At 45.1% G+C, this 27,411-nt stretch overlaps 1 protein-coding gene across 3 annotated transcripts; it reads right to left on the bottom strand.

The window, feature by feature from the left end:
* Positions 1-8,810: 8,810 nt before the first annotated feature.
* LOC144497065 (uncharacterized) lies at positions 8,811-26,958 on the bottom strand. 3 transcript variants are annotated; one of them, XM_078217801.1, is made up of 4 exons: positions 26,904-26,958; positions 25,235-26,225; positions 11,513-12,527; positions 8,811-10,748 (listed from the first exon to the last, which is right to left on the bottom strand). In XM_078217801.1, exons 2-4 carry the CDS (start codon positions 25,840-25,842, stop codon positions 9,660-9,662), a joined length of 2,712 nt encoding a protein of 903 aa, XP_078073927.1. In that variant the 5' UTR covers positions 25,843-26,225; positions 26,904-26,958; the 3' UTR covers positions 8,811-9,659. The 3 variants fall into 3 exon arrangements, with proteins under 3 accessions (XP_078073927.1, XP_078073926.1, XP_078073925.1); XM_078217800.1 differs by lacking the exons at positions 25,235-26,225; positions 26,904-26,958 and adding an exon at positions 13,969-14,004 and having other exon boundaries at positions 8,811-10,507; positions 10,595-10,748; positions 11,513-12,989; XM_078217799.1 differs by lacking the exons at positions 25,235-26,225; positions 26,904-26,958 and adding an exon at positions 13,969-13,995 and having other exon boundaries at positions 11,513-12,989.
* Positions 26,959-27,411: the final 453 nt, after the last annotated feature.

Raw genomic sequence — 27,411 nt, 5'->3', positions numbered from 1 at the left:
ATTAGGGTACTGGGGGGTGTTTTTTGTTAATAAACACATTTCTAGTTGAGCCTAAAAGCTCGTGTCTGTGTAATTTTGTCCTTTATAACATCCGAATGTCAAGAACTGACAGGGTAAACAGAGCATGCACCTCTTACAGATGTGACCACTTCACTGGACATGCTATCTATGAAGATTTCATCCTTGCAGATGCTCTAATGACCCCAGTCGCAGTTCCAAATCGTAAAATTTCGAGTAGCTGCAACTGGAGACACTTACTGCACATGTGGTCATTTTGGTTACTGGAAGTGTCCCTGGCTTCCCACACCATACAGGAGGTGCATTCAACATGGCGAAGCTGCTCTGCTATGACTTAGATTGCTCCCTGTACTTCCTCTAGTTTAAGAAATATTAATATCCACGAGGGACCTTATTTCTTATAGTTTAAACGCTACTTAATCTGAATTAAAGACCAAATTCTACTTTAAGGACTGGACAGTAGAAATACATCAGTTCCTGCTTGCCAGGGCTGCCATTCATCTTATGCTGGCTCCTGTTCCCGCTCTGTTCTTGGGCCTGGCTCTCCTCAATCTTTAGGGCCATTGCTTCTCTCATGCTATCAAATGGCAAAAGCAACTGAGCACCTCTTTCTCTTCCTCCCCGAACTCGTAATCACTCAACGCCCAGCATTCTTTTCAAGTCACATTCAGGTGGATGGGCTTTGTGGAGTCAGGAGACTAGTTACTCAGCACAGAATTTCCAGCCTTTGACCTGTTCACAGGCTTCTCCAGCCCAGTTTCTGGTCAATGGTAACCTCCATTGTTGATCTCTTTTCATATCTCTGCCGTGCTCTCAGTCTCTGAGTCTTCATCATCTTTCTGGTCCCTAATTCACCCACCCATAATTTTACTAATTTTTAACAATTTATTATCTATCAAATATTCCCATAATTTAGCTGCCAGTCTCTATTCACCTTTACATTCTGATTATCATTTGAAGTATTAAGATGACATCCTGTTTCATCCTATATTCTACCAGTTTTATCATCCAGGGAGTTCTGCCTTTTCCAGTCCTTCCTTTCCCGCTTGTTCAGATTCTCCATCACAATCCAGTCTCTTCTGGAAAGGCAGCGCGGGCTCCTGGGGTTTCCCACTCTCCCACACAGGGCAGGTGCGGATCAGACAGACTCTCACCCGATAGGAACTACATTACCCATGCTGCATATAGTGTCCGGAGCCTGCGCAGTGAGGAGCGGCAGCATGGAATTGGGAGAATGCCAGCCCGCGGTGCCTGATGGGAGTTGTAGTTGTACCACGCGCAGCGCCAGTTGGTGCCCCGCGTTTGGGTGTTAGAATGTGAGGAAGCGTTGAGCCCGAGCGGCTATCAGGGGGGCGGGGCTGGAATTGGAGGTGCGCACCTGTAAATCCCAGCCCCGGGCGGCAGGAACAAGGATCGCCGCCGGTTGATCGCAAGGTCACCGAGGCCCTGATGAAGTTTTCCAGGAAAACCTCAGAACAGCGCGGACCTCCTGGTAGGTAAACCCTGCGGCGAGTCAGGCGACAGTCACTCTCACAGTCAACAGCAGAGCACGAAGGCACCTGTTGTCACTGTTGGAAACAGAGGGTGTGTGACAATCAAGTGAGGAAAAAGAAAGGACTGGCATCTGATCCCCGTAAGAAGTTTAACAACACCAGGTGAAAGTCCAACAGGTTTATTTGGTAGCAAAAGCCACACAAGCTTTCGGAGCTCTAAGCCCCTTCTTCAGGTGAGTGGGAATTCTGTTTACAAACAGAGCATATAAAGACACAAACTCAATTTACATGAATAATGGATGGAATGCGAATACTTACAACTAATCAAGTCTTTAAGAAACAAAACAATGTGAGTGGAGAGAGCATCAAGACAGGCTAAAAAGATGTGTATTGTCTCCAGACAAGACAGCCAGTGAAACTCTGTGGGGGTTACAAATAGTGTGCCATGAACCCAATATCCCGGTTGAGGCTGTCCTCGTGTGTGTGGAACTTGGCTATCAGTTTCTGCTCAGCGACTCTGCGCCGTCGTGTGTCGCGAAGGCCGCCTTGGAGAACGCTTACCCGAATATCAGAGGCCGAATGCCCGTGACCGCTGAAGTGCTCCCCAACAGGAAGAGAACAGTCCGGCTTGCAGCTCCGAAAGCTTGTGTGGCTTTTGCTACCAAATAAACCTGTTGGACTTTAACCTGGTGTTGTTAAACTTCTTACTGTGTTTACCCCAGTCCAACGCCGGCATCTCCACATCTGATCCCCACACAGGGGAAAAGCAGGCTGGCACTCACTGTGTAACAGTCTCTAACTGAGGGGTCAGCCCCTTCAACAAAGGATGAGAGGGAGTTGGAGGAAATCATGTTTCCTTTTCCTGTTTTACAGAAGGATTGCACCAATACACCAGAGAATACAGAGAGGATGGTCAGTTGTGCCTCGGTCTTCATGAAGCACTGACCCATTCTGACAGCTGAGATGTTGTTGAAGTCTCGGAGGGAGGTGTTGACCCGTTAGAGAAAATCTCCATTACGAGAGAGGAAGTGTTAGGTTTTTTAGGGAACATTAAAACTGACAAAGCCCCAGGGCCTGATGGCATCTATCCTCGACTGCTCAGGGAGACGAGAGAGGAAATTGCTGGGCCTCTGACGGAAATCTTTGTCGCTTCTTTGGACACGGGTGAGGTCCCTGAGGATTGGAGGATAGCGAATGTGGTCCCGTTGTTTAAGAAGGGTAGCAGGGATAACCCAGGAAATTATAGGCCGGTGAGCTTGACGTCCGTGGTAGGGAAGTTGTTGGAGAGGATTCTTAGAGACAGGATGTATGTGCATTTAGAACGGAACAATCTCATTAGTGACAGACAGCATGGTTTTGTAAGAGGGAGGTCGTGCCTTACAAATTTGGTGGAGTTTTTTGAGGAAGTGACAAAAACGGTTGATGAAGGAAGGGCCGTGGATGTCGTCTATATGGATTTCAGTAAGGCATTTGACAAAGTCCCACATGGCAGGTTGGTTAAGAAGGTTAAGGCTCATGGGATACAAGGAGAAGTGGCTCGATGGGTGGAGAACTGGCTTGGCCATAGGAGACAGAGGGTAGTGGTCGAAGGGTCTTTTTCCGGCTGGAGGTCTGTGACCAGTGGTGTTCCGCAGGGCTCTGTACTGGGACCTCTGCTATTTGTGATATATATAAATGATTTGGAAGAAGGTGTAACTGGTGTAATCAGCAAGTTTGTGGATGACACAAAGATGGCTGGAATTGCGGATAGCGAAGAGCATTGTCGGGCAATACAGCAGGATATAGATAGGCTGGAAAATTGGGCGGAGAGGTGGCAGATGGAATTTAATCCGGATAAATGCGAAGTGATGCATTTTGGAAGAAATAATGTAGGGAGGAGTTATGCAATAAATGGCAGAGTCATCAGGAGTATAGAAACACAGAGGGACCTAGGTGTGCAAGTCCACAAATCCTTGAAGGTGGCAACACAGGTGGAGAAGGTGGTGAAGAAGGCATATGGTATGCTTGCCTTTATAGGACGGGGTATAGAGTATAAAAGCTGGGAGTCTGATGATGCAGCTGTATAGAACGCTGGTTAGGCCACATTTGGAGTACTGCGTCCAGTTCTGGTCGCCGCACTACCAGAAGGATGTGGAGGCATTGGAGAGAGTGCAGAGAAGGTTTACCAGGATGTTGCCTGGTATGGAGGGTCTTAGCTATGAGGAGAGATTGGGTAGACTGGGGTTGTTCTCCTTGGAAAGACGGAGAATGAGGGGAGATCTAATAGAGGTATACAAGATTATGAAGGGTATAGATAGGGTGAACAGTGGGAAGCTTTTTCCCAGGTCGGAGGTGAGGATCACGAGGGGTCACGGGCTCAAGCTGAGAGGGGCGAAGTATAACTCAGACATCAGAGGGACGTTTTTTACACAGAGGGTGGTGGGGGCCTGGAATGCGCTGCCAAGTAGGGTGGTGGAGGCAGGCACGCTGACATCGTTTAAGACTTACCTGGATAGTCACATGAGCAGCCTGGGAATGGAGGGATACAAACGATTGGTCTAGTTGGACCAAGGAGCGGCACAGGCTTGGAGGGCCGAAGGGCCTGTTTCCTGTGCTGTACTGTTCTTTGTTCTATGAAGAGGACTGCACAGGGTTATATGATCTCCTAACATACACATTACATTTGTTGACTGACCTGTAAACAAGGACAGCTAGATGGAGGAGAAGCCACTGAATTGTGAGGTTCATCATCCTTCACAGACATCAACATTTGTGAAACAGCAATAGATTCACAGAGGCAAGAAGCCGTTTGAATGTGAGGTTCGTAACAAGGGCTTTACAGAATCATCAGCCCTACTGAAGCACTGGCATGTTCACACTGGGGAGAAACCAACCACATTGAGTGCGGAAAATCATTCTGTGACACATCAGCCTCTCCATACACCAAGGCACTCACACAGGCGAGAAACGTGTAAATTGTGCTGCAAATCATTCCCAAAGTCATTGAATGCCTACACGCACCAACGTATTGACACAGGAGAGGAACTGTTCACGTGAGGTGTGTGACAAATCATTCTTGAACATATCAGCCCCCCGCAGACACCAATGTATTCATCACAGGAGAGAAACCCTTCACATGCGAATTGTGTGACAAACAATTCTGACATTTCTGCGCTCCATACACACCAATGTATTCACACAGGAAAGAAAACTTCTGAAGAGGTTTGTGAGAAAGTTTTCACTCACTCCTCTGCTCTCCTGAGGCACAGATGAGTGAGTGAAAGCTTTCTTACAAACTTTGCATCAGAAGGGTTTCTTTCCTGGGTGAATACATTGGTGTGTGTGGAGGGATGTAATGTTTGAGATGATTTGTCTCACAACTCGCATGTGAAGGCTTTCACTCCTGTGTCAATACATTGGTATCTGGGGAGAAATCCTTCAAATGGGAGGCGTGTAACCAAGAGTTTACATGGTCATCGATGCTCAAGGAACACAGACACATCTACACTGGAGAGAAATTGTTCAGTTGTGAGGTCTGTTACAAGCACTTTGCACAATCATCAGATCTGGTAAAACATCAGCACATTCATACAGGAGAGAAACCATTACATGCTGCATGTGTGATCATTCATGCGGTCATCAGACTTCAGACATCAACACATTCACAGTGAGAAGCCATTCAAGTGCAAATTGTGAGAAATTCTTTGTATAGTCAACCGAACTCTTGTTTCATCAGAGGATGCAAACAGGGCAGTAACCCTTCAGGTTCAATGTCTGTGACAAGGCTCTCACCACTCATCTGATCTCCTGAGGCAGCAGTAGATTCACACTGGGGATAAGCAATTCAGGGGTGAGGTTTTCACACAGTCAGTGTATCTCCTGGTCTATCGACACACTCACACAGGGAATAAATCCTATTGGTGTGAGTTCTGTAATAAATCCTTCACACAGTTAACAGACCTGGAACATCAGTGAACCCACAAGGGAGACAAACCCTTTCAGCATGATTTGTGTGTCAGGATTGTTTCACCACCTCCTCTCTCACCAAACACCAACATCTCCACACAGTCTTGGAACTGGTTCACCTGCTTCCCTTACACTGAGAGTTTTCTGTGTTGTTTACCCTCCAGTGCTCACACAGGGAAGCTGTCCTTCCAAAGCACTGTCTGTCTCCAACCTCTCCCACCACCAAATCTCCAAACATCACCAATATGGGGCAGCACGTTGGGCAATGGTTAGCACTGCTGCCTCACAGCGCCAGGGACCCAGGTTCAATTCTGGCCTCGGGTGACTGCCTGTTTTGAGTTCTCCCCGTGTCTGCATGGGTTTCATCCGGGTGCTCTGGTTTCTTCCCACAGTCCAAGAATTTGCAGGTTAGGTTGAATGGCCATGTTAAATTGTCCCTTAGTGTCAGGGGGATTAGCAAAGTAAATAGGAATAGTCTCTCTCTAACTACTCCATCAGCTCATTTAAACATCTTTAACAGCCCAATTAAATTATCCATTGATTTTCCATTTGACCACTGGATCTCTGTCATCATTGGTGAGTTTGTATGAAGGAAATGAGCTCCATACTATGTCAGTGCCATTCTGACCATTGGAGTTGGGAGCCAGGCGAAAGCACAGGGATTTTAAAGAAACTTCTGTCTATAGCATTCTGATAGAGTTTCCCTTGATGTATGTGTGTGTTTGTAAAGTGAAACACTCAAGAATGGGTATGGGGTAGAATTAGACCCTGCTTTAGTTGGTGATGTGAATTATAGACAGATCCTCTTCAGGTGGTGGGTGTTTGTCTAATACCATGGGTAATATTTGTACTCTCCTGTCTGGAAGGACTACTATCCTGAGTATGGTGAGGGAGTGGGGTGAGTCTCTACAGACCCGAGTTCCCTCAGCTTATCATACCTCGATCTAATAATGGTGTGATATGTTCATCTTCCAGTCTTCCAGATTCATTCATCTTACAGATTCATTTGAAGTTCAAAAGACTCAAAAGATTGAGTCCTTTTCAAATGTTTTGTCACTTGATTTAAAGTTTGATGGAAGCTGAATATTGTACTGTTTCATCATTATTCTGTATAGATTTATAACTCACAAATTCATGATTTTAAACTGAACCCAAACTACCTGATTTTTCAGCATGGTGTATTCACTGAAATACTCAGGAGCCTACAGTAAGAATCATGTGCACAATATATTGGTCAATGTCAATGTGAGTTGGTTTACTTTCTCCATCAGTGGGCTTATACCGTCCAGTTCACAGGAAGCATAACATTTCCCTAAGAAAGAAAAATTTTCATTTATATATCAACTTTCACAAACTCAAGGTATCTAAAAGCACTTTACAGCCAATGAGGAGATTTTTGAAGTGCATCAACATTGTAATGCATGGCTTGAATCCACAACCTCTCACCTACAGATGAGAGTGCTAACTAAACCATGGCTGACAATAATGCTGAATATTTCTGTTGTATTAGATTCCATTTCTAAAGGGTTAAGTCCTAAGGCTGTGTACAGAAGTAAACTGGCAGCCTGAAACATTGATTTTATTTAAAGTTATAATTAGTTGGAGCTGCAGGTGTCAGTGTTGTCTCTGTGTTTATTGATGCCCGTGTCTATCTGAGGCAGCTCACTGAGAGAAGTTAGTGGGATGTTGAAGAACTTTTCAGGTACACCTGGGGGTGGATCACAATATTCCCCAGAGAGAGAGGGAAAATGGTCACAATTATCCTAGTGTACTGCACACTGAACAATATCAACCCAGAGGAGAAACAGGGAGAGGTGAACGGACCAGGATGTCCTGGGAGAGGGGAATGGATGAGTTGAATGTTCAGTGTCCAAATTTGGAGCCAAGGGGAGCTGGACAGGGCAGGGCTATCAAATGTCAACACCTGGGGCAGAAACTTACACAATGAGTCCCAGCTCACACCAAGTCACTGACCAAGAACTGGATCCTTGTCTTCTCTTCCTCTCTGCTGTGCCCCTCCTGTGTGTGTGTGTGTCTCTCTCCTGTACATATGCTGATCTCACCACTGCACAGCATCGCTGCCTTGGATGCTGTGGGACTTCCTCTTCTGATTTTCTGTCAAACACATCCGAGGCTACATATCCTACACTGATGTTGTCAGTTTGAAAGCCTCCGAGGATGAAGAATACTGTTCCCACACTCGAAATCTCTGTCAAACGTTTACCAGGGAAGGACCAGTTTGTTAGAGATGGCATCTGTAAAATCCTCACTCGTCCAGGAATGAAGATTCAGTGAGTGATGGATCAAGATTCCTATCAATTACATTCCATAATATCCACACTAATGTTCAGGCAGTCTGACTATCCTGTGGGGAATCAGGTGTGGAAATGCCCCTTATGCTGTGTGAGACGATCCAGCTGAGAGACCTGCTTACTCGAGGCTTTGTGCTGAATTGTTTGACTGGAGCAAACCGAACCCAGGAAAAAGAACCTGGAAGTTGAGATTTTTATTCCAGGTTAATGGCGAACTCTGGGTGTTGACTCGGGTGAGCCTGGAATGAGAGAGGAGGATACCTGGTGAGGGCATAGGCTGGGTGGATGGTCTGTCTCGGAGAACCAGCACTGTGTCGAAGTTTAAAAAAGAGAGAAACATAAAAGCTGTCACCCCTCACACACTCGGCATATCCCATCCGTGCCAATCGATGCCCCAACACCCCCACTGGCTCCTCCTACCCTCTATGTCATCCTATCCCCTCCTGACCATGGCCCCTCATAGTTTCCATGCTAAGTTATGCATCCAACCACATCCATGGCTCCTCTTATCCTCCAGGCCAAACTCTGCCCCCACCCACTCCATATGACCCTTTATCGCCTCTATGCTAACTTAGTGTCAACTCAAACCACCTCATGTCCCCCACCCATTGCCCTTATACCACCCATACCAACTCACCCACTATCCACAATGGGCAGACCTCAGGACCCAATGGTGAGGTTAAATAAAATGAAGTTTCAAGTGTCTGTTGCAGACTTTTGTATTTAAAAATATTTAATACAAAAAATTACCATATTTAGTTATATTTAAAATTCTTTCCGTTGAATTATCCCATCCAGCAATAAATGTTTCATTCAATTCCATCATCTGTAAAAACAAGCAATGGAATTGATAGTCCCGCTTCGAAGTGTCTATAACCACTTCATTCGTGGGATGTGGGAGTCATTCGCTGGGCCAGAATACATTGCCCATCCCTAACTGCCCTTGAATCTGGAGTCACATATATTCCAGCCCAGGTAAGGATAGCACATTTCCTTCCCTAAAGGACATGCGTGAGTCAGATGGGTTTCATGGACATCATCAGACATTTAATTTCAGATTTTTATTGAATTCAAATTTCACCATCTGCCATGGAGGGATTCGTATCCAGGTAACATCAGTCTCTCAATTACTAGTTCAGTGACAATACCATTATGCCACTGTCAATCAAATGGCGAAATGGCAGACACCCTACTGTGACAATGGATGGTTGTGAAATCTGATATGCAACTTTATTCAGTCAATCCCTGAGACGTGTCAACAGACACAAGTAAAAGGCAATTTTCTAACACTCTAGATAGTTAATCAAGGAGTTAAATACATAAGTTTTAAATGCCTTTTTAGCTTGACAGCTCCCTTTGACAGTTCTTCTTGACATTTTTGACAATTGTTCTCAGCAGTTTCAATGAGCTTTCAGTTTCAATCGGTTTAAGCACATCCCTAATTTTTAAGTATCTCAAACGATATCTTAGTTTTTCCAAAAGCGGAGTCTAATCACCATATCCAAAGGATACCATTCCAATCCACAAGGGGACCCAATCTATCCAAACGAATGAACAGAGTTCAGACGTGTTCCTGACAGGTGCAACCTGCACACGTTGGGTTTCAGACGCGTCTCACCCCAAAACCACACAAGTGGAGGTAAGTGTTGATTTCTGTGGTCACGTTCCACTGCAAAACGTGTAAATTGTGACCTGGCCCATTCCTGTACCTAAGAAAATGGCAAGTGCCCTGATCGGAGGCGGGACTTCTGGATTCAGACCTCCTCTGCACTGTCCTCATGACAGAGACTAAAATCCAGACCAAAAAGAGGAAAAATACCCCTCATGATAAAACAGGCAAGTGGAGAATGAGATAGAGTAGCAGTGATGGAGGGAGGGACCCTAATTCCTTCTATGTCTCCCCCATCCCTTTGATAGAGACATGTCCATCAGCAGATGTCCCTACACTGGGCTGCTGCTGGCCAGAAGGTGCAGGCGCTAGATTCTGAGACAGAATATGCCTCATTTCGTTCAAAGATTCATTGCTTCTTTGCAGAAGTTGACAAAGAATCTCACTCTGCTGCTGAAGAATCTTATTGTTTTGTTGTAAATGTTGTTTTCGAATCTCACTCTGCTGTCTCAGAACCTCATTCTGCTGCTGAAGAATCTCATTGTTTCTTTGTAGATGCTGGTTTCGAATTTCATTCTGCTGTCTCAGAACCTCGTTATGCTGCTGAAGAATCTCATTGTTTCTTTGCAGATTCTGGCTAACATCTGTCTTAAATTCAGTCATAGTTTGCTGAAGCAAGTTGGAAGTGGCCTGATAACTCTCCGTACTTTGAACCAGTTCCTGATGTAAGTGTGCAAAAGGTTTCAGATCATCTTCAGTTTCTTCACCAGCAGCATAGGCCTGATGTTGTCTGTGTGCTCGTGGAGATGGTGAAGCTTCTGTTCGCAAAGCCACAGTTTCCTCACCTCTGGAAGGTTCCGAGTGCCCTCCCTCCACCGCAGCATCCAGAGCACCACAGGCCTCCTCCTTCAGACAAGCCACAATATTTAACTTTAACTCATCAACATTACCCTTCAAATCAGACATCTTACGCTCCTGACAATCCTCTCGCTCCTCCACTGCAGCTGCCATGCCACATTGCTGTGAGATATTCACCTCCGTCCCTTCCTCACCAGTCCTTTCAGTAATCTCGGACGCTGTTGCCAACTTTCCTCCATCACCATCTGATGTGTGCATGGACGCCTGTGTATCTGTCAGAGGAAGAAAATCAATTATTATCATTGTCACGTAAATTAACTCTCCTCCTGAATGTTTAAACACTCTGCTACTGACATCACCTTCGCTCATCCCGATATCTGATCCACCATTGGATATCGTGGGGTTGGAGAGGCCAAACAGTTTCTTCGTGAACTCCTGTTCCGGCAGCTCCTTGATGTAGGGAACCTGCCCTTCAGTGAACAAGCGCTCCCGAGTGTTATGGGCCACCTTTACCTAAAGGAAGAAATGAAAATGAAAAAGAAATCATGGTCCAGACTTTACTGTGCTGTCTTGTGACACATTTTCCGAGTGTTGGAGACAGTTTTCAGCCTGCACCCAGGGATCTTATGATTAGAGATCAATCTTATGACCAAGTTAGAGCCAACTCCAAGGCATTTTTGAATTAAATGAATTTTAAAAAGTTGTGATTTTTCTGTATTTTCAACTCAACTACGATTTAAAGTTTCAAAAATTAACATATATATTTAATATTCAGATATTGCCCTGTTGTCCATCACAGGGAAACCTGTGCATAAGCAGCAGCTTCCATATACATTGATGTCCTCTTTTGGTGATGTTTGGCGATCTGGTCAAAGGTTAAATTGACCTTCTTGAAATAATTGGACTGATGGTGGAAGAGGCTGGAAACAGACACTGCTGAGACAGACACTGCTTTGAAAGGACAGCTCCCCTGTGTGAGCACTGGAGGGTAAACAACACAAATAACTCTCAGTGTAAGGGAAGCAGGTCAGCCTCAGTGTGAATGTGTTGGTGTCTGTGGAGGTCTGATGACCCAGAGAATGATTTGTCACACATCTCATATATGAATGGTGAGGGCTGATTAATCGGAGAATGATTTTTTACATACCATATATGTGAATGGTTTATCTCTTGTGTGAATGTTTTGATATGCACAGAGCGGGGTGGGGGTAATTTACCACATAAATATTTCAGTGTGTGCAAGAAGCCATTGAGTCCAGGAATGATTTGTCACATACCTTGCATGGGAGGGCATTCTCCCCTGTGTAAGCGCATTGGTGTTTGTGGAGGGCCGATGACTCAGAGAATGATTTGTCACACACCTCGTGCATGAAGGGCGTCTCCCCTGTGTGAATCCTCTGGTGTGAAAGAAGGTTGTCTTTTCGGTTAAAAGTCATCTTACAAACATCACACCTGAAGGGTTTCTCTCCTGTGTGAATGCGCTGGTGTTTACGGAGGGTCGATGACTGTGAGAATGATCTGTCACACATTTTGCATGTGAAGGGTTTCTCCCCTGTGTGAACACGTTGGTGTCTGTGGAGGTTCGATGACTGTGAGAATGATTTGTCACACATTTTGCACGTGAAGGGTTTCTCCCCTGTGTGAAGGCGTTTGTGTTTACTGAGGCTTGTTGACAGTGTGAATGATTTGCCACACACCTCACACGTGAAGGGTCTCTCCCCTGTGTGAAGGCGTTGGTGTTTACGAAGGTATGATGACTCTGAGAATGATTTGTCACACATTTTGCATGGGAAGGGTTTCTCCCCTGTGTGAATCCTCTGGTGTGATAGAAGGTTGTTAATTTTGTTGAAAGTCATCTTACAAACATCACACTTGAAGGGTTTCTCCCCTGTGTGATGACGTTTGTGTTTACTGAGGCATGACGACCGTGTGAATGATTTGTCACACACCATACACGTGAAGGGTTTCTCCCCTGTGTGAATGCGTTGGTGTTTACGGAGGTACGATGGCCATGAGAATGATTTGTCACACATTTTGCACGTGAAAGGTTTCTCCCCTGTGTGAAGCTGCTGGTGTTGACGGAGGTTCGATAACACCGAGAATGATTTGTCACACACTTCACATTTGAAGGGTTTCTCACCCGTGTGAATGCGTTGGTGTTGGCGGAGGGTCGATAATTGTGAGAAGGACTTCTCACAAACATCACACGTGAATGGTTTCTCCCCTGTGTGAATCACCTGGTGCCTTAGAAGTCTTGTAGAATTCACAAAACCTTTATCACAAACATTACACCTGAATCGTTTCCCTTCCATTTGACTGCTCTTGTGGTAACAGCAGCTGTAACAAATGCACCTTAGAAGATCTTCTGATCTTGTGGAGTCTCTGACACACCTCACACTGGGACAGCCTCCCACCTTAAGAAAGAGTCAGTGGCTCATGAGGCTCAATGAATGATTGAAGCTCTCAACACACTTGGAGTCCATTCACACTTCTTCCTAGCCTCACCCTGACTGATCACCCACAGCCGAACCTTCAGAAAGGTTGGTTCTGATGGAAAGCTCCACACCACTGACCAGTTACAGATCAAAGCTCTACTGAACCAACTGATTTCCAGATGATGTGTTCACTGTCCAATCTTCTCTGTGTTGAGCAATGCTGTGGGGGGACTGGATGTCTTCCCACCGTTGTTTCTTGGGTGATGGTCAGGATCTACCTGTGGTGTCTATCATCTCTGTATTCTCCGGTGCAATCCTTCTGTAAAACAGGAAAAGGAAACATGATTTCCTCCAATTTCTCTCCGCAATTGCTGAAAGGGCTGACTCCTCACTTAGATTGTTCCACAGTGAGCCATTCTGCCATTCCTCCATGTGGGGGATCAGATACAAGTCCTTTCTTTTTCCTCACTAGATTGTCAACATCCTCTATTTCCAGCAGGGACACTGGTGAGTGACCAGCAGTTGATAACATGGATACTTTCTTTCCTCACTCCAGACCCCCATCTTGCTAGGCACTGTGAGGGCAATGGAAGAGACAGTTGGGCGAATGTGAAATGGGCTATCAATTCATTATGAGCTCGTGTTGTGCTGGCAAAGACCAATTTTACCCTTCAAGAATGTGTTTACTATAAAAATACTCAGGAGGAATGTTAATGCAATTGAGATTTTGAAATTTCTCCCCTTGTTGTCCAAAATTATTTGAAGAGAACACACTGGGCGGGAAGTGCTCGAAGCGAAGGAAAATATTGCTTCAGTGGAGCTGACTGAAGGGTTCTGGTTTATCCTGGGAAATTAGATATACTGCACTCACTCAGACTGCATATCCCAATTTCAGTTATCAGACACACCACTGGGCAATCCAAGCCCAGGCTTTTGGGAAAGGCCGAAGCCTTCAGGTAAAATCTTTATAAAGAAAAAAAATAAATATATTTCAATAAATGTGTCTCTGCCCCTCTCAGATAATTACACCTCAACTTTTCATACTCATACCCATCAACAAAACTCAGCCTGTAAATCAGAAGGAAAATGCTTCCGATAAACACACTCAATATCCAACACACAGCTCCAATCAAACAGCTCAGCACAAAGCACCGAGTAAACAGGTCTCTCAGCTGGATCTTCTCACACAGCATAAAGGGCATTTCCACACCTGATTCTTCACAGGATAGTCAGACTGCCTGAACATTAGTGTGGATATTATGCAATGTAATGATTATAAATTCTGCTCCTTCACTCACCATCTCCTCACTTGGTTTTCAGTCCCTACAGGAAGTGAAGCAGCTGTGAAAGAGGAAGAGGAGGGAATGGGCAGAGTGGGTGGGCTCTCTGATTGACGTCTCTCACAGCCAATCGAAATATTTCTGGACCAACACGAGTTTCCAGAAGCTTGGGAAACTGACCGGTGAAACGGAGACGACTTTGAGCAGCAGATCAGGTGGGGATTTAAACTTGTCGTTGTGCCATCTGAATAAAACCTCACTTATTGCAGCTGCTGCCTCAGTTCCCCCGGTAAATGTTTGACAGATTTCTCGTGTGGGAATAACATTCTTCATCCTTGAAGGCTTTTAAACTGACAACATCAGTGTGGGATGTGTAGAAGAGGAAGACCCACAGCATTCATGGCAATGATGACATGTAGAGGTAGGATCAGCACATGTGCAGGAGAGAGAGGCACCGGATAGAGACGCGTAGTATGGGCAAGTTGGGTGGCGGGGCAGGGGTCATATTGACCAGGTGATGGACGACGTTTCTCTGTGAGTTGCGAAATGATTCGATGAGTGAGGGAGATGTAGGACTCATTCCTCAGAGTGTGGAACATAAATCCTCAGTTTGACAGAAATGTGATAGAATTCCTGTGGTAGAATCCATGGGTGAGTCACCATCGATGGGAGAGCTGCAATAATCAAACAGATGAGAAACAACAGAGCCTGTGGCCCCGATGGTATTCCAGCTGAGGGCTTCCAAGCTGGTGGACTTCTGCTCACATCAAGACTCCATGAACTCATCCCCCAACTTCAGGAACGTGATAATTATATCTATCTATCAAGAAGGGAAATCAATCATGTTGTGGAAAGTATTCCCTCGTGTCCTGAGCAGGGAAAATCCTGACATACATTCTCCTGCATTCTGTGGCTCAGGAAATTTTCCCAGAGACGTGGTGACATTCCCTCCTAATATCTTCTTCTTTGTCTCAGTGTTAAATTTTCCCTGATTACAGCTCTATGAAACAATTTGGGATGTTTGACTATTAAAGCGCTCTATAAATACAAGCTTTGTCCTCTCACATTCCCTCCAATTCTCAAGGTACTGACCTGGAGTACAGACTGGACATTGATTGGCCTCTAGTGCTCTGTTTGAATGACCATTCAGCATGTGTAGACCCAATGAATGTTGTGAGACAACGGAGACTGTCACAGTCGAGACACATCCTGCCCTCCCTCTAACTTCTCAGTTGGCCCCTCTGATATAAGAACATAAGAAATAGGAGCAGGAGTAGGCCATCTAGCCCTTCGAGCCTGCCCCGCCATTCAATAAGATCATGGCTGATCTGACGTGGATCAGTACCACTTACCCGCCTGATCCCCATAACGCTTAATTTCCTTACCGATCAGGAATCCATCCATCCGCGCTTTAAACATATTCAGCGAGGTAGCCTCCACCACCTCAGTGGGCAGAGAATTCCAGAGATTCACCACCCTCTGGGAGAAGAAGTTCCTCCTCAACTCTGTCTTAAACCGACCCCCCTTTATTTTGAGGCTGTCCTCTAGTTTTAACTTCCTTACTAAGTGGAAAGAATCTCTCCGCCTCCACCCTATCCAGCCCCCGCATTATCTTATAAGTCTCCATAAGATCCCCCCTCATCCTTCTAAACTCCAACGAGTACAAACCCAATCTCCTCAGCCTCTCCTCATAATCCAAACCCCTCATCTCCGGTATCAACCTGGTGAACCTTCTCTGCACTCCCTCCAATGCCAATATATCCTTCCTCATATAAGGGGACCAATACTGCACACAGTATTCCAGCTGCGGCCTCACCAATGCCCTGTACAGGTGCATCAAGACATCCCTGCTTTTATATTCTATCCCCCTCGCGATATAGGCCAACATCCCATTTGCCTTCTTGATCACCTGTTGTACCTGCAGACTGGGCTTTTGCGTCTCATGCACAAGGACCCCCAGGTCCCTTTGCACGGTAGCATGTTTTAATTTGTTTCCATTGAGATAGTAATCCCATTTGTTATTATTTCCTCCAAAGTGTATAACCTCGCATTTATCAACGTTATACTCCATTTGCCATATCCTCGCCCACTCACTCAGCCTGTCCAAATCTCTCTGCAGATCTTCTCCGTCCTCCACACGATTCGCTTTTCCACTTATCTTTGTGTCGTCTGCAAACTTCGTTACCCTACACTCCGTCCCCTCCTCCAGATCATCTATATAAATGGTAAATAGTTGCGGCCCGAGTACCGATCCCTGCGGCACGCCACTAGTTACCTTCCTCCAACCGGAAAAACACCCATTTATTCTGACTCTTTGCTTCCTGTCGGATAGCCAGTCCCCAATCCACTTTAACACACTACCCCCAACTCCGTGTGCCCTAATCTTCTTCAGCAGCCTTTTATGGGGCACCTTATCAAACGCCTTTTGGAAATCCAAAAACACCGCATCCACCGGTTCTCCTCCATCAACCGCCCTAGTCACATCTTCATAAAAATCCAACATGTTCGTCAAGCACGACTTTCCCCTCATGAATCCATGCTGCGTCTGATTGATCGAACCATTTCTATCCAGATGCCCTGCTATCTCCTCTTTAATAATGGATTCCAGCATTTTCCCTACTGCAGACGTTAAGCTGACCGGCCTATAGTTACCCGCCTTTTGTCTCCTTCCTTTTTTAAACAGCGGCGTAACATTAGCCGTTTTCCAATCAACCGGCACTACCCCAGAATGCAACGAGTTTTGATAAATAATCACTAACGCATCCACTATTACCTCTGACATTTCTTTCAATACCCTGGGATGCATTCCATCCGGACCCGGGGACTTGTCCACCTTCAGTCCCATTAGTCTACCCAGCACTGCCTCTCTGGTAACATTAATTGTATTAAGTATTTCTCCTGCTGCCAACCCTCTATCGTTAATATTTGGCAAACTATTTGTGTCCTCCACCGTGAAGACCGACACAAAAAACTTATTTAAAGACTCAGCCATATCCTCATTTCCCACTATTAACTCCCCCCTCTCGTCCTCCAAGGGTCCAACATTCACTCTAGCCACTCTATTCCTTTTTATATATTTATAAAAACTTTTACTATCATTTTTTATATTAGTTGCTAGCCTAGCTTCATAGTCTATCCTTCCTTTCTTTATCGCTTTCTTAGTCTCTCTTTGGTGTTTCTTAAATTTTTCCCAATCACTTGTTTCTCCACTATTTTTGGCCACTCTGTACGCAGCTGTTTTTATTTTAATACTCTCCTTTATTTCCTTCGTTATCCACGGCTGGTTCTCCCTTTTCTTACAATCCTTGTTTTTTGCTGGAATATATTTTTGCTGAGAACTGAAAAGGATCTCCTTAAAAATCCTTCACTGTTCCTCAGCTATCCTACCTGCTCTCCCAGTCTACCTTAGCCAATTCATCCCTCATCCTATCATATTTCCCTCTGTTCAAACAGAGGACACTGGTTTGGGACCAAACTTTCTCCTCTTCCATCTGAATCAGAAATTCGACCATATTGTGGTCACTAGACCCAAGAGGGTCCTTCACAATAAGTTCCTTAATTCTACCTACCTCGTTACACAATACCAGATCCAAAATAGCTCGTTCCCTCGTCGGTTCCGTAACATGCTGTTCAAGGAAACTATCCCGACAGCATTCTAAGAACTCTTCCTCCATTCCACCCTTACCGACTTGAGTCTGCCAGTCAATGTGCATGTTGAAGTCCCCCATGATTATTGCCGTTCCGTTTTTACACGCATCCCTTATGATGAGAAACAGGATTCCTGGCTGATTTGCTGAGGCTAATTGAAGGTCCTTCATAACTACCCAAGGAATGGTTCCTCCCCTGGGTGCTTGAAGGTGAAGTCTTTCTCATCACTAAGTATCTCATTGTCTTCTTGGCCTCATTAAGAGTCAGAGAGTGATCTGTGCTATATTCTTATAATGATACAAGTCCTTCAACTTATTTTCTATTCTAAGCACCAGGTGCTAATCACTCATTAGAGATTGGCTAACACATTATAGGTTCATTTATTCAGTTAGCCACATGAGAACACGCTTACATAGATAAATAGCTTGGAGACTTTGATTTGATTTATTGTCAGTGAAAAGTATTGTTTCTTGCACGCTATACAGACAAAACATACCGTTCATAGAGAAGAAAACGAGAGAGTGCAGAATGTAGTGTTACAGTCATAGCTAGAGTGTAGAGAAAGATCAACTTAATGCAAGGTAAGTCCATTCAAAAGTCTGACAGCAGCAGGGAAGAAGCTGTTCTTGAGTCGGTTGGTACGTGATCAGGGATGGTATCTTTTTGCCGAAGGAAGAAGGTGGAAGAATGTCCAGGGTGCATGGGATCCTTCATTATGCTGGCTGCTTTGCCGAGGCAGCGGGAAGTGTAGACAGAGTGAATGGATGGGAGGCTGGTTTGTGTGATGGATTGGGCTACATTCATGACCTTTTGCAGTTCCTTGCGGTCTTGGGCAGAGCAGGAGCCATACCAAGTTGTGATACAAGCAGAAAGACTGCTTTCTATGGTGCATCTGGAAAAGTTGGCGAGAGTCGAGGCTGACATGCCAAATTTCTTTAGTCTTCTGAGAAAGTAGTCATTGGTGGGCTTTCTTAACTGCAGTGTCGGCATGGGGGGACCAGGACACATTGTTGGTGATCTGGACACCTAAAAACTTGAAGCTCTCGACCCTTTCTACTTCGTCCCCATTGATGTAGACAGGGGCATTGATGTAGACGCTTCCTGAAGTCGATGACAATCTCCTTTGTTTTGTTGACATTGAGGGAGAGATTATTGTTGCCGCACCAGTTCACCAGATTCTCTATCTCATTCCTGTACTCTGTCTCGTCATTGTTTGAGATCTGACCCACTACGGTGGTGTCGTCAGTCAGTCATAGGTGTATAAGTATAGTAGGGGGCTGAGAACAGAGCTTTGTGGGGCACCAGTGCGGAGGATGATCATGGAGGAGGTGTTGTTGCCTATCCTTACTGTTTGTGGTCTGTGAGTTAGGAAGTGCAGGATCCAGTCGCAGAGGGAGGTGCTGAGGCCCAGGCCACGGAGTTTGGAGATGAGTTTTGTGGGAATACTAGTGTTGAAGCTGAGCTGTAGTCAATAAATAGGAGTCTGACACAGGTGTCCTTGTTATCTAGGTATTCCAGGGTTTAATTCAGGGCCAGGGAAATGGCATCTGCTGTGGACCTGTTGCAGCAGTAGGCAAACTGTAGTGGATCCAGGTAGTCCGGGAGGCTGGAATTGATTCATGCTATGACTAACTTTTCGAAGCACTTCATAATGATGGATGTCAGAGCCACTGGCCGATAGTCATTAAGGCACGCTGCTTGGTTTTTCTTCGGTATCGGGGTGATGGTCGTCTTCTTGAAGCAGATAGGGACCTCAGATTGTTGTAAAGAGAGGTTGAAGATGTCTGTGAATACCTCTGTCAGCTGATCCGCGCAGGATCTGAGTGCACGTCCAGGTACCCCATCTGGGCCAGTTGCTTTCCATGGGTTGACCTTCAAGAAAGCTTCTCTGACATCTGCAATGGTGACCCCAGATATTTTTGGAGCTGTGTTGTCTACTCTGCTGCTTACACCAAAAATGAAACTAAAACTAGAACACACAATACATACATCCCAAGTGATTATCCGGATACATGTTCATCCTCTTAAAGGCATACAATAACATCCCCCATTTTCTTTTAAAGATACTTCATCCTCCTTCCAAATATGTATATTTAACAATACATCTTCATGTTTAATTACCAGTACAGAATTGCACAGAACTTATGTTTTTATGAGTCTCTAAAGAGAAAAGGGTTATACACCCAGATTTTGTGATGATAACCTTGTCTAGAGGTCTCTTTTGTTTCTCATACTGATCTGTCGGACTGTCATTCTTGGATGTTCTGGTTGTATTTTGGATCTGGTCCTTGATGCAATAGGACTGCATGGTGGTTGAGGATGTTTTCTCCATCAGTTTCACTTCTTCTGACATCAGGGACTTTACCACTTCTCACAGCTTCAGGAACCCAGACACAAAGACAATACTGACACCCATAGCTCGAACTAGTTACCTCTTTAAATCAAATCAAACTTTCAGGCTATCAGTTTACAGGAGGAAAAGCATTCTGTGCACAGCCTTGGGGCTTAACCTGTTATAAACTAAGTCTAATATATTAGAAATATTATAAGTTATTGTCAGCCATGATTTAGTAAGCTCTCTGGTCTCTGAATCAGAAAGTTTTGGGTTCAAGTCTCAGTCAGAAGAGCACTGAGGCAGAGGATAAAAAAATAAAAGTCTTTCTTTTGGAGGTAAATGTTCTGATTCCTGTCAACTGGAACTTCAAAACCAGTGATGAAGAAAGTATCCTAGCCCAGTGACATATATTGTGTACAGGACTCTTACTGTTAGCTCCTGAGTATTTCAGTGAATAGGAACACATGATGCTGACAAATCAGATAGTTTGATTTGGTTTTTGCTTTAAACATGAATCCATTGTGATTGATAAAACAGCAGACAAACAACACAATATTCTGCTTACACCAAACTTTCAGTCAACCAAAATAAGAAAACATTGAAAATGACTCAAGATCTTTCCCAGAATATGAAATGAATCTTGGAAGAGTGTAAGATGAACACATCATCACACTGTTATTACATCGAGATATGATGGGCTGAGGGGATTCAGGTCTGCAGAGACTCAGCCTCACTCACTCACCATATTCAGGATAGTAGTCCTCCCAGGCAGGAGAGTACAAACATTACCCATGGTATAGTCAAACGCCCGTTACCTGAAGAACATAAGAACATAAGAAATAGGAGCAGGAGTCGGCCATCGAGCCCCTCGAGCCTGCCCCGCCATTTAATAAGATCATGGCTGATCTGAAGTGGATCAGTTCCACTTACCCGTCTGATCCCTATAATCCCTAATTCCCTTACTGATCAGGAATCTATCTATCCGTGATTTAAACATATTCAACGAGGTAGCCTCCACCACTTCAGTGGGCAGAGAATTCCAAAGATTTACCACCCTCTGAGAGAAGAAGTTCCTCCTCAACTCTGTCCTAAACTGACCCCCCTTTATTTTGAGGCTGTGTCCTCTAGTTCTAGCTTCCTTCCTAAGTGGAAAGAATCTCTCCACCTCTACCCTATCCAGCCCCTTCATTATCTTATAGGTCTCTATAAGATCCCCCCTCAGCCTTCTAAATTCCAACGAGTACAAACCCAATCTGCTCAGTCTCTCCTCATAATCAACACCCCTCATCTCTGGTATCAACCTGGTGAACCTTCTCTGCACTCCCTCCAAGACCAATATATTCTTCCGCAAATAAGGGGACCAATACTGCACACAGTATTCCAGCTGTGGCCTCACCAATGCCCTGTACAGATGCGGCAAGACATCTCTGCTTTTATATTCTATCCCCCTTGCGATATAGGCCAACATCCCAATAGGGTCTTTTAAGAGACTCCTGGATGAGTACATGGGACTTAATAGGATGGAGGGTTATAGGTAGGCCTAAAAGGTAGGGATATGTTCGGCACAACTTGTGGGGCCGAAGGGCCTGTTTTGCGCTGTAGTTTTCTATGTTTCTTCTATGTTTCTATCCCATTTGCCTTCTTGATCACCTGTTGCACCTGCAGACTGGGTTTTTGCGTCTCATGCACAAGGACCCCCAGGTCCCTTTGCACAGTAGCATGTTGTAATTTTTTTCCATTCAGATAATAATCCAATTTGCTATTATTTCCTCCAAAGTGAATAACCTCGCATTTGTCAACGTTATACTCCATCTGCCAGATCCTCGCCCACTCACTCAGCCTGTCCAAATCTCTCTGCAGACCTTTTATGCCCTCCACACGATTCACTTTTCCACTTATCTTTGTGTCGTCTGCAAACTTTGTTACCCTACACTCAGTCCCCTCCTCCAGATCGTCTATATAAATGGTAAATAGTTGAGGCCCCAGTACCGATCCTTGCGGCACGCCACTAGTTACCATCTGCCAACCAGAAAAGCACCCATTTATTCCGAACTCTCTGCTTCCTGTCGGATAGCCAAATGACGATCTGTCCATAATTCACATCACCAACGAAACCAGGTCCGATTCTACCCCATACCCACTCCTGAGAGCTCCGTTACTAACACACACACACACACACACTTACATCACGGGAAACACTCTCAGAATACCACAGATGGAAGTTTCTTTGAAATCCCTGTGCTTTCGACTTGCTCCCAATTCCGATGGTCAAAAATGACATTGAACTTTAGTGACACAGGATGGAGCTTGTTTCCATCATATAAATCCACCAAAGGTTAGCGATCCAGTGGTCATGTGGGTCCATGGCCCAGATTCGGTTTCATTATTCTCTTATGTCCACCTTCTGCACCCCTTTTCCAAAAATTACCATTACTCTCTTCCTTTTAAGTCGATCTCCCTGCTGTTCAAGTCGAAGGGGTGAAGATTTGAGTGTATTCGTACACACTGGTTGAGCCATCTATTGCCGAATCTAATTTCCTCTGTCAAAACTGCTCATTACTCCAGGAGCATCCTGAAGAGAAAATATAACCCACAACTTCTCTTCCCCAAAACCAACTGTGTCCTTGTGGAAGTTATGTTCCAGCTGTACAGAACTCTGTTTTGACCCTACCTGGAGAACTGATTATAGAACTATGTTCAGCTCTGGGCATTGTACCTCAGGAAGAATGTATTGGCCTTGGAGGGAATGCAGTGTAGATTCACCAGAAAGTTCCTGGGTATAAAAGAGTTAAAATATGTGCATAGGTTGTACTTTCCCATGAAAGTATATTTTGAGAACAGGACCTGACCGGACAGATGACTTTTGGCCAAGTGAACACAGTGGCCATTCCAAAAGTTGATTCACTGGAACTTTCTCTGAATCGTTGTGGACCTAATGTTTTTGTGATAATCCTTCCAATCAATATAGAGGATCAGGAGAGACATAGCTGATGGAATTTCTCTGGTGCGAACACAATGTCCAGGGTCTCGTCTGTATGCTTTGATTTTTCTTGACCTGCAGATATCTTTGCTTTTTTCATTCTATGAGGGGATGTAAGCTTTGCTGACAAGCCCAGCATTTGGTGCTCATTGCTAATTTCCCTTGAGAAGATGCTGGTGATCGACTCGTGAGAACCTCTCCATCCAAACTGCTGCAGTCACACACTTGCTTTGGAGTTTGCTGAAAGCTGAACTGACACAGCTGATCCGGTGTTGGATTGCCTTGTCAATGGAGGCCTTTTGAGGGAGGAGGCTGTTGAGGACTGGGAAGCATTCAATGTATTCCAGAATTTCTACTTCATCATGCATCAGAAGTGGCATATTTGGCTAAACAGGTGTGGGTTGCTCAATGAGTTTTGTTTTGGCCACAATTAGAGACAGGCCAAGTTTCCTACATTCGATGAATGTAATGAAGAGTTCCTGGTTTTGTTCTTGACATTTTTCTTGGATTTGTCTGGCCACAAAGACCATTATAAGAAGTCTCACAACACCAGGTTAAAGTCCAACAAGTTTATTTGGTAGCACAAGCCACAAGCTTTCAGAGCTATGCTCCGTCATCAGGTGAGTGGGAGTTCTGTTCACAAACAGGGCATATAAAGACACAAACTCAATTTACAAAATAATGGTTGGAATGCAAGTCTTTACAAATAATCAAGTCTGAAAGGTACAGACAATGTGAGTGGAGAGAGGGTTAAGCATAGGTTAAAGAGATGTGTATTGTCTCCAGCCAGGACAGTTAGTGAGATTTTGCAAGCCCAGGCAAGTCACGAGGTTACAGATAGTGTGACATGAACCCAAGATCCTGGTTGAGGCCATCCTCATGTGTGCGGAATTTGGCTATTAGTTTCTGTTCAGCGACTCTGCGTTGCCGTGTGTCGTGAAGGCCGCCTTGGAGAACGCTTACCCGAAGATCAGAGCTGAATGCCTGTGACCGCTGAAGTGTTCCCCAACAGGAAGAGAACACTCCTGCCTGGTGATTGTTGAGCGGCAATCACCAGGCAGGAGTGTTCTCTTCCTGTTGGGGAACACTTCAGCAGTCACGGGCATTCAGCCCCTGATCTTCGGTAAGCGTTCTCCAAGGCGGCCTTCACGACGCACGACAACGCAGAATCGCTGAGCAGAAACTGATAGTCAAGTTCCGCACACATGAGGACGGCCTCAACCAGGATCTTGGGTTCATATCACACTATCTGTAATCCCCACGACTTGCCTGGGCTTGCAAAATCTCACGAACTGTCCTGACTGGAGACAATGCACATCTCTTTAACCTGTGCTTAATGCTCCCTCCACTCACATTGTCTGTATCTTTAACACTTGATTACCTGTAAAGACTCGCATTCCAACCATTATTTTGTAAATTGAGTTTGTGCCTTTATACACCCTGTTTGTGAACAGAACTCCCACTCACCTGATGAAGGAGCAGCGCTCTGAAAGCTTGTGGCTTGTGCTACCAAATAAACCTGTTGAACTTTAACCTGGTGTTGTGAGACTTCTTACTGTGCTTACCCCGGTCCAACGCCAGCATCTCCACAACAAAGACCATGTCAGGGGTTACTCTGGAAGGTCTAAATCCAAGTCTAAGTTCTAGGTGATGTTTGTGTACGGCATCTCCCACGTATCTGTGTGTTGATGGACCAGGAGATGCATTCACTGTGCAAAAGCCTTGTCACATGCCTCAAAGCCTGATGGTTTCTCAATGTGGATCCATTGGTACCTAGGGGAATGGAAGAGTTAAGAAAGCCTGATCCAAATTTTCAGATTGGAAAGACTTCTCCTGTCTGCAGATTATTTAATGGAACAGGAGGTTTGGTGAGTTTGTGTAGACTTTGTCACGCACCTCACACTTGAACAGATTCTCTCTTGTGAATGTGCTGGTGCCTGCGGAGGGATGATGACCGCAAGAATGATTTCTCACACACTTTGCATGTGAATGGTTTCTCTCCTGTGTGAATGCGTTGGTGTACACGAAAGTGAGAGGAGTGTGAGAATGATTTGTTGCACACCTCACATGTGAACGGCTTCTCCCCTGTGTGAATATGTTGGTGTTCACGAAGAGTCGATGATCGCGAGAATGATTTATCACACACCTTGCACGTGAATGGTTTTTCCCCTGTGTGAATGCGTTGGTGACTCACAAGGCGCGATAACTGTGCAAAGCATTCCTTACACATCTCACACATGAATGGCTTCTCCCCAGTGTGAATGCGTCGATGATTCACAAGTGTCGATGAGTGTGCGAAGGCTCGGTCACAAACCTCACACTTGAAGGGTTTCTTCCCTGTGTGGATTCTCTGGTGGCTCAGCAGAGCAGAGGAGTGGCTGAAAATCTTCTCACAAACCTCACACCTGAAGGGTTTCTCCCCTGTGTGAATGCGTTGGTGCGTCAGGAGGTTTGTTGAGTTTGTGAAGGCTTTGTTACACACCTTACAAATAAATGATTTCTCCCCATCATGAATGCGTTGATGAACACGAAAGTGAGATGAATGCAAGAAGGATCTGTCACACACCTCACATGTAAAGGGTTTCTCCCCTGTGTGAATGCGTTGGTGTGCGCGGAGGGATGACAACTGTGAGAATGATTTGGCGCAGACCTCACACATAAACGGTTTCTCTCCTGTGTGAATGCGGCGGTGATCCACCAGAGCTGATGACTGCGCAAAGGTTTTTTTACAAACCTCACACTTGAATGGTTTCTCCCCAGTGTGCAGGCGTCGGTGTTGCAAGAGATTTGTTGGCCATGTAAAGGCCTGGTCACATACTTCACACTTGAAGGGCTTCTCTCCAGTATGAATGCGTTGGTGGTTCACAAGTGTCGATGAACGTGTGAAGGTTCGACTGCACACCTCACAAGTGAAAGATTTTGACTCCATGTTGCTGTCCTTGTGGAATAAGAGATGCACGTTGCCAGTGAGCAATTTTTATGATCCTGTTGAGCTGTCCATGCACACGTTGAATTTACAGCCTATCACCTGTAGGGATGCGTCAGTGTTTCATGAGGCTTGATAAATGTTTGAAGCTCTCATCATACTGGTTCTTTCTGACCAGTTTCAAATCTGATGATATATCAAAACTTTCCTGACCCAACTGATTTTGAGATGATGATTTCACTCTCAAACCTTCTTTGTGTTGGGTAATGCTGTGAAGGGAATAGATGTCTTTCCACAGTTGTGCAGTTTTTACTTGCGTATTGGTCTCACTCTATGCACGGTGTATATCCTCTCTGTATTGTCTTGAGTAGGTTACTGCAAACATTCTGTAAAACAGGATAAGGAAACATGATTTTCTTCAACTTCCTCTCCTTCTTTGCTGAAGGGGCTGACTCCTCAATTAGAAACTGTTCCACAGTGAATGCCTGTCTGCTATTCCTTTGTGTGAGGATTTGATACAAGTCGATTATTTTTCCTCATTTGGCTGTCTCAAACTCTCTGTTTCCAGCAGGGGCACTGGATAGTAACCAAGAACAGTTCTCATCTGCCCAGGCATTGTGAGGCAATGGAAAGACAGACGGGCAGAGTGTAAAATGGGCTATCAATTCACTATAATTCCAGACCCTGCTGGTGTAAACCAGTTTTGTACTTACATTATGTGTTTAATATAAAAAAACACAAAAGTTAATTCAATGCAGATTTTGACATTTCTCCCCTTGTTTTCCAAAATTAATTGAAGAAAACACACTGGGCAGGAAATGCTGGAAGCTAAGGAAAATTTTGCTTCAGTGTAGCAGGTTCAAGGCTTCTGGTTTATGCTGGGAAATTAGATACACTGCACTCACTCAGACTGCATATCCCAAATTCAGCTATCAGACAAAACTGTCAAATCCAAGCCCAGGCTTCTGGGAAAAGTCGAGGCCTTCAGGTATAATCTTTAAAGAAAACATTAAAAGACATTTCACTAAATGTGTCTCTGTCCCTCCCAGATAATTACACCTCACCTTCTCATATTCAGCAATGACCCATCAACAAAACTCAGCCTGTAAATCAGAAGGGAAATGCTTCCAATAAACACACTCAATATCCAACACACAGCTCCAATCAAACAGCTCAGCGCTCTGATTGACGGCTCAAACGCCCAATCTATGAGGGAAGGAATTCTGGTCCTTCCTGTAATTAACGTGTCAATCATTCCGCACAACCAGTCATATATGAGGGGGCGGGGCTTCATTGACCCCCTTGCGCCGCTCACACGGCCGGAACTATACTTGACTGCATCTGTCCCCGGGCCTGCGCAGTGAGGAGCGGCAGCATGGAATCAGAGGGAGAAACCAGCCCGCGGTGCCTGATGGGAGTTGTAGTTCTGTCGCGCGCAGCGGCGGTTAGTGCCCAACATTCGGGAGTTGGAATGTGAGGAAGCGCGAGCCCGAGCGGCTGAATCGAATTGAAAAGCAGAGATTGACCCTTGGTAGGAACCAGAGCGATGGCGGTGGGAAGATTCACCATTGC

This window comes from Mustelus asterias, chromosome 8, assembly GCF_964213995.1.
Source record: "Mustelus asterias chromosome 8, sMusAst1.hap1.1, whole genome shotgun sequence".
Classification (NCBI taxonomy): domain Eukaryota; kingdom Metazoa; phylum Chordata; class Chondrichthyes; order Carcharhiniformes; family Triakidae; genus Mustelus; species Mustelus asterias.
Note: the sequence above shows the minus strand (reverse complement) of the source record. Positions and strands in the feature narration are given on the sequence as shown.

Excerpts from the sequence above, each read along its gene's own strand:
- LOC144497065 (XM_078217801.1), bottom strand. The coding sequence starts at position 25,842 with ATGGAGTCAAAATCTTTCACTTGTGAGGTGTGCAGTCGAACCTTCACA. Across the intron at positions 12,528-25,234 it reads ACAGGGAAGAAACCCTTCAA|GTGTAATGTTTGTGATAAAG; the intron begins GTGTGAGGTTTG and ends GAAACGATTCAG. Across the intron at positions 10,749-11,512 it reads AGAATGCCCTCCCATGCAAG|GTAAAGGTGGCCCATAACAC; the intron begins GTATGTGACAAA and ends TTCTTCCTTTAG.